Raw genomic sequence first — 6,995 nt, forward strand, 5'->3', positions numbered from 1 at the left:
AAGCAAGCAAGCAAGCTTCCCTAGTGTATGGAGTTGCCGCAGCACATGGTTTGGCCAGCCAAAAAAATAACTAGAACAACTACTACCATTTATTGAATGTTTACCATGAGCCAGTCATTGTGCTAAGACTTATACAAATATTATTTTATGTCACCTGACAACAATCCCATGAAGTCCTGTATTACTGATGAGAAAGCTGAGGCCTTAGAGAAGAAGAATAATTTTCTCAAGGTTTTTTTTTTTTTTGACAGAGTCTCGCTCTGTCACACAGAATGGAGTGCAGTGGACTCCACTCACTGCAAGCTGCATCTCATGGATTCATGCATCTCAAGCTGCATCTCCTGTCTCACCCCCCAAGTAGCTGGAACTGCAGGCGCCCAACGCCACACCTGGCTAAATTTTTTTTTTTTATTTTTAGTAGAGACAGGGTTTCACCGTGTTAACCAGGATGGTCTCAATCTCTTGACCTCGTGATTTGCCCTCCTTGGTCTCCGAAAGAGCTGGGATTACAGGCGTGAGCCACTGCATCCGGCCTGGAGGTCTTATAGCTGGTTGCAAAGCGGATCTTCTACCAGCATGTCATAAAGACTCTTGAGAGTAGGTTCCCCAGAGTGTACTAGGTTTGGAGGCACTTAATGACCTAAGTGAACAGAATATTTCAAAACATCTTGAGTCACCTTTTATATTCATCTTCTTTCTTTTTTTCTCTCTCTATATGTATGTGGTGTGAGTGTCCATAAAAGTTACATATATGTGTATATACTCACACATATATGTGTATACACATTCTTGAATTGTGAGTTGTTTATTTGGGGAAGAAAAGCAATTTGATACACATGACACTTTAATTTCTGAATAAATTTGGTAAGCAAGAGAAGGAGGACTATAGAAGGGTCACTTAGATAGTAATGTACATTCCTGCCGTGGAACATTCCAAAATGAAATAAAGTTTGCATCATTCACATAAAATTTAATGTGGATATCGCTGCTATGATGTGTCAGTGTGCTACGTATTTTAGCTCGATGATACGATATATGCTTCTCCGTTACTCTAGGTAGGAAGCGCTCCGTTTTACACGTAGGGGTGCAGAGGCTGATAGAGCTTAACTTGTCCAAGGCGATCATGCAGCTCACTTGAGCCTAGCTTCTTTCTGCTGTACAGCACTACTCTGTTTTTAAATAGAGCCAAGTTAATATGTTCCCTATTTTCTTTTCCTTTTTTTCTTTTTTTTTTTGAGGCAGGGCCTTGCTCTTTCACACAGGCTGAAGTGCAGTGGTGTGATCATAGCTCGCTGTAGCCTCCACCTCCTGGGTTCGAGCTACCCTCTCACCTTAGCCTTTTGAGTAGCTGGGACCACAGACATGTGCCACCTTGCCCAGCCTTTCCCAATTTTTTTTTTTTTAATAAGACAGAGTCTTGCTCTGTTACCCAGGTTGCAGTGCAGTGGCACAGATCACGGTTCACTGCAGCCTCCTCCTTCCTGGGCTCAACCTATCCTCCTGCCTCAGCCTCCTCAGTAGCTAGGACTACAGGCATGTGCCACTATGCCCAGCTAATTTTTTTATTTTTTGTAGAGACAAGATGTCAGTATGTTGCGAGGGCTGATCCTGAACTTACGTAGTCCTCCTACCTCGGCCTCCCAGAGTGTTGGGATTACAGGCGTGAGCCACCATGCTTGACCCGTGGAGGATTATATTGAAAGATTGATATCATAACAGAATAAAAGGTGAAGATGCCCTTTTACATCTCCTGCTCTGGCCTCTTCACCAAATCTCTTCCCTTTCCAGAAAACTACTATTAACAGTTTGGTATATGCTATTCCAAACTTTGTGTGTATGTCTAAACTTAATAATAAAGCATTAAACAAACAAACAAAAAACTTGGCTCACATTGTACATTTTATTTAGATCTTGCTTAGATAAACCTATGTGGTTCTTTTTGATGTTTTAAGGCATCTCATTATGATGTATCATAATTAGCCATTTTTAAAATGATATGTATTAGGTTGTTACCAATTTTCTTACTCTTACAAGCAATATTTTATTGCACATACCTCCTTGTACACATGTGACTGTATTTTAAGGAATGATTCCTTAAAGGAGAATTGCTAAATTGAAGCATACGCTAAATTTCTTTCTTAGTGGTGGTTTAGAATAATAATTTCCTGACTGTAGTAGGCCACCATTCGAACCTAACATAACCTAACATTCATAACGTATCGTAGTGTGTATCTGGGCTATTCATACAGCTGTGGAAATCACACATCACCCTCAACAGCCTTGCTTAGGCTGACTTTGGTCCTTGTTGTGAGACACAACTGAGATATCAGTCAGTAATCTCATGACGCGGTCTTCCTGCCCCTCTCTCCCGCTGTGGGGAAAGATCAAGCCTCTCACGAAGTTAAGGGTTTTAGTTGCACAGATAGGTCCCTGGCTGTGTCCAGGGGCTCGATTCCTCAGAAGCTATGGTCTCTCTCACTTTGAACCCCATTCACCTACCCAAGAATCTGTAGTGCTCCTGAGCGGTGAGACCTAGGGCGTTGCTCACTCTTTCAGTCTTCTATTTACCAGTCTCGAGGACCCTTTTTCATTACAGATCTCCATGGCTTGCTCCTCACTTTAAGTCTTTCCTCAAATGTTGTGTTCTCTGACCACCCTACATAAAACTGCAGTACCCTACCTTGATACCTCTCTGCACTCTATACTCCCATTTTGCTTTTCTAACATCTATCTATTTTACTGAATGTGTCTTTGCTTACCTTCTGTAGTATGTAAGCTCAGTGGTAGCAAGAGTCTTTTCTTCACTCTATTTATTTTTTATGTGTTTTGAGACAGGGCCTTGCTGTGTTACCCAGGCTGGAGGGCAATGGTGCAATCTCAGCTCACTGCAACCTACATCACCCCCCCACCTGTCCCCACCTGCATCCCTACTCATGCAATCCTCCCACCTCAGCCTCCTGAGTAGAGTAGCTGGGACCACAGGCATGCACCACCACACCTGGCCATTTATTTTTATTTTTAGCAGAGACGGGGTCTTGTCATGTTGCCCAGGCTGGTCTGGAACTCCTGAGCACAAGCATTCAGCCCACCCTGGCCTCCCAAAGTGCTGGGATTACAGGATTGAGCCACCACATCCGGCCCACTCTCTTTTTTCTTAGTACCTGGCTTAGAGCAGATACTCAGGATATATTTGTTGGTTCTGTCAGTCAGTGAACAAACAAGTGAACTCAGGACCCCTCTCAGATTGATAGCCACCCAACAGCCCAACCTGTCTCCTTTCCTACTGTTATCACTGTCCACCAAAGAGCCCTAGGGGTGGGTTCTATTGGGTTGAAAGCAGGTTGAGCATCTTCTTTGGGAGGGTCATGTGAGGAACTGCCATCAGGGACTCTTCAGGTGCATCCACAGAAGTGTTATGAAGAATAATGCCAACAGGAATGCAATAGTGTTTTATTGATCACTTACTGTGTGCCAGCCCTGCAAGTCAAGAGAGAGAAAGTGTGAGCAGCAAAGGCAAGGGTAGAGCGAGGGATGCAGAGAAAGAGAAAAAGGAGAAAGTGAGCAATAGTAAGTGGTGAGGAAAGGGGAGGGAGAAGAGTGGGGATTGAGTTGGAGAATTGAGAAAACTTGCCTAGGGGGCCACTATTGCTGGTCAGAGGAGTGACACATGTTTGACCCTGAAAAGCAGATCTCTGCTAGTGTGAGTTAACTAGAGTATTTGCAACATCCATGCTGCAGTCTTTTGAAAGAGGAGATAGAGTGACAAATTATGTCTGCTAGTATGGAAACATTGTAGTTAGCAAGTCAGCAATTTAAATTCCATGGAGAGGGAGATAAAAGACCTTATCAGGAGTAAGAATAGAGCTATCAAGGACTATATTCAGTGTTTCAACCTCAGCCAAAATTGTAACAGCCTGTTAAACAGAGGTAAGTTAAAATGATTACAAATTTAATGTGTGTTTCCATTTGTATCAAATGGTTTGTGGAGTCTGTACTAAGATAATTTAGTAACCTACCTTTGCCTTAAGGATGTTTGAAAAGTAAAACAAACTATTTAATGCAAGTTAGGATAAGTGTAGTCAATTTATAAATACTCACTAGAGAGGGAAAAGGAAACAGCTGTAGACAGTGTTAACCATAAGGAGAGGCTGTGTCCAGAGTTACACAAGATAGTAGCAAGACTATCTGCCCAGATTGGATACTAATTTTTCCCCGAAATTCAGTCTTGTTTTGAAAGAATGCTCAGTAGTTGTTTTATTTGGGTTTTGTTTTGTTTTGATTAAGTACCTTTGATGAGTGGAAGTAAAATCTTAAGATTGATTGTTACCAGGACCCACTTTTCTTGTGAAGTGTTGCATTCTCCTGTGAGAATGACCTGTTGATTTCCTTTCTCTTGCATACTTGACACTCTTAACTTTTCTTCCTTTTAATTCTAGTGAGGATGCTGACACAACCTGTAACCTTAGGCAAATTACTTAAAACTGAGTCTACTTTTTTTTTTTATGATTTTGAGTCTCCATTTTCTTATCTATAAAATAGGATATTAGTATCTGCCTTGCAACTTTATTATAATGTATTAATGAAATGCCATTTTTCAAAGGGCTTATTTATATTTAACACAATGCTTGGCACAAAGTAGGCACCAGGGGAATGGTATTTCCTTTTCTCCTCCCCCTCCTCCTTATGGTAAACTTGTGCACATTGTTTTCTTGCTGAAATGGCTTTGAGAAGCAGCCTCACAGTTAAAAGTGCAATTGGCCTTTGATATATACTGGAGAGTTTATTCATGCAACTTGGGAATTGGAGAACCATTTTCTAATTCAAATGAGAACTTGGAATTCTGTCTCCAGGAAAACTTCTTACAGGTCATGTGTATCCCTGAATTTACCCACAGGCTAATGTTCACGGGCTGCTGTTTGTTTCTCTTTCAGATGAACAGACTTGCCACTTTCCACTGACTGGAAACAATGGCATTTACGGAAAGAGTCAACAGCGGTGGCAACAGGTAAGCGTGGAATCTGTGATTCAAAGACATGCTGATATTTAATTTTATAATCTACTTTTCAATGAATAAGTTTGGTCTTTTTCAGTTTTGCAACTTAAGAACTCACTGGTGCAGGAAAATGTTTGAAATGTCCAGTTTTCTCTACATGAAGTCAAACTTGTTGGACTGGCTACATATTGTCTTTTAAATCTAGCAATTGCCAAGTCTGTTAACTCATTTTTTAAAAATGTAGATGTTAATTTTAATGATTAAATCAGCATTCTAATGCTGTGTTCAGGATAACAAGATTGCACTGATTTGGGGAAAGCGTACACATGCTCAGCCTGTGCTTGAAATAAATAAACAAATCCACCTCATCCGGAAAGCCGTGAAGGAGGGAATTCCTTCATATTTATATTTTGCCCCTTTCACATCTCTCCCTCCAACTCTGCACACACAATTTAGTGCCTTCTTGCATATAGTAATTGATCAGTGTTGATTGAGGGGATCATATTAACATTTTGAAGCAGTTTTAAACAATAACTCATTTGACATTCAGAGAGAATTATCACTGATTAGTTTTTATTTAAACTATTAAATGGAGTCTCACTCTGTTGCCCAGGATGGAGTGCAGTGGTGCAACCTCGGTTCACTGCGACCTCCACCTCCCAGGTTCAAGCGATTCTCCTGCCTCAGCCTCCCAAGTAGCTGGGATTCACCAGGTTGACCAGGATGGTCTCGAACCCCTGACCTCAGGTGATCCCCCTGCCTCGGCCTCCCAAAGTACTGAAATTACAGGTGTGAGCCTCTGCACCACACCAAAAACATATTAAATGTTTTTAAATATTACTACTACCCCTTGTAGTAACATTCTAGCAATTACAGAATTGTTTTTATTGTTACTTTTATCATAATTTCTATTAATTAATTAATTATTATTATTTTTTGAGACAAAGTTTTGCTCCTGTTACCCTGGCTGGAGTATAGTGCCATGATCTTGGCTCACTGCAACCTCTGCCTCCCAGGTTCAAGTGATTCCCCTGCCTCAGCCTCCCAAGTAGCTGGGACTACAGGCACATGCCACCACACCTGGCTAATTTTTGTATTTTTAGTAGAGACAGGGTTTCACCATGTTGGTCAGGCTGGTCCCGAATTCCAGACCCCCGGTGATCCATCTGCCTCGGCCTCCCAAAGTGCTGGGATTACAGGTGTGAGCTACCATGCCCAGCCATAATTTCTATTTATGATAGAATTATTTTCACCCTTCTTGCTACTGCATTTGACTAGTCTAAAAAATAAAAACATTATAGGAAATGTAGACTCAGATTTATTTAACTAATATTTATAATGCCACAGAATAGATGATGGTGCCTGCAATTGTAGACCATCCCAAATGTTCTCCCACTTCTCCCCCTTTCTGGTTCACTTAGGAAATGATTCAGTTCCTGGTCATCACTGTGGGGCTGTTAAACTTGGTTTACTCTCTCCCCTCACCAAAGGGAAGACAGTTGACCCTGACTGCTGCAATCCACATTCTGCTAGAGCCTGGGGGAAAGCTGTTATCATTTGTCTTTAGGTTTATTCATAATGTTGGGTTACACATATGTTTTACATTTTTATGTAGTTAAATGTCTTGTCCTTTATGGATTCTGGCCTTGATTGTGCTTAGAAAGGTCTTTCCTCCTCCAAGATTGTGAAAATAATGTCATGTGTTCTTTGCTGGCACTTGTACGATTTCATTTTTGCATTTAAATCAGAACTTGTAAGCTGGTGGACTGTGGGACAGATCTGGTCAACATATGGGTTTTGGTTGGCCTGTCACAGAATTCTGAAAGAAATTATCTGCCAATGTTTTTTACATAACAATCTTCTATCTTCTCATGAAAAATTTAAGATTTAGCAACCCTGGGCTTGCATTGCCATGTAGCAGTGCTCAGACAGAATTGAATAGCTTCAGCTCTTTTAATCAGAACACAGGCTTTCTAATTCAGAACTTCCCGAGTGGTGTGCC

General features: G+C 41.2%; 1 protein-coding gene across 2 annotated transcripts in view; it reads left to right on the plus strand.

Annotated features, from left to right (window-relative positions):
* The window catches only part of AFF1 (AF4/FMR2 family, member 1), a 212,722-nt gene that overhangs the window by 9,488 nt on the left and 196,239 nt on the right, over nt 1-6,995 (plus strand). For both annotated transcript variants that reach the window (XM_011951799.1, XM_011951801.1), the window contains exon 2: nt 4,932-5,005. In XM_011951799.1, the coding sequence (XP_011807189.1) occupies nt 4,968-5,005 (38 nt within the window). In that variant the 5' untranslated portion in view covers nt 4,932-4,967. The remainder of the gene's footprint in view (nt 1-4,931; nt 5,006-6,995) is intronic.

Source organism: Colobus angolensis, unplaced genomic scaffold (genome assembly GCF_000951035.1).
Source record: "Colobus angolensis palliatus isolate OR3802 unplaced genomic scaffold, Cang.pa_1.0 Scaffold328, whole genome shotgun sequence".
NCBI lineage: Eukaryota > Metazoa > Chordata > Mammalia > Primates > Cercopithecidae > Colobus > Colobus angolensis.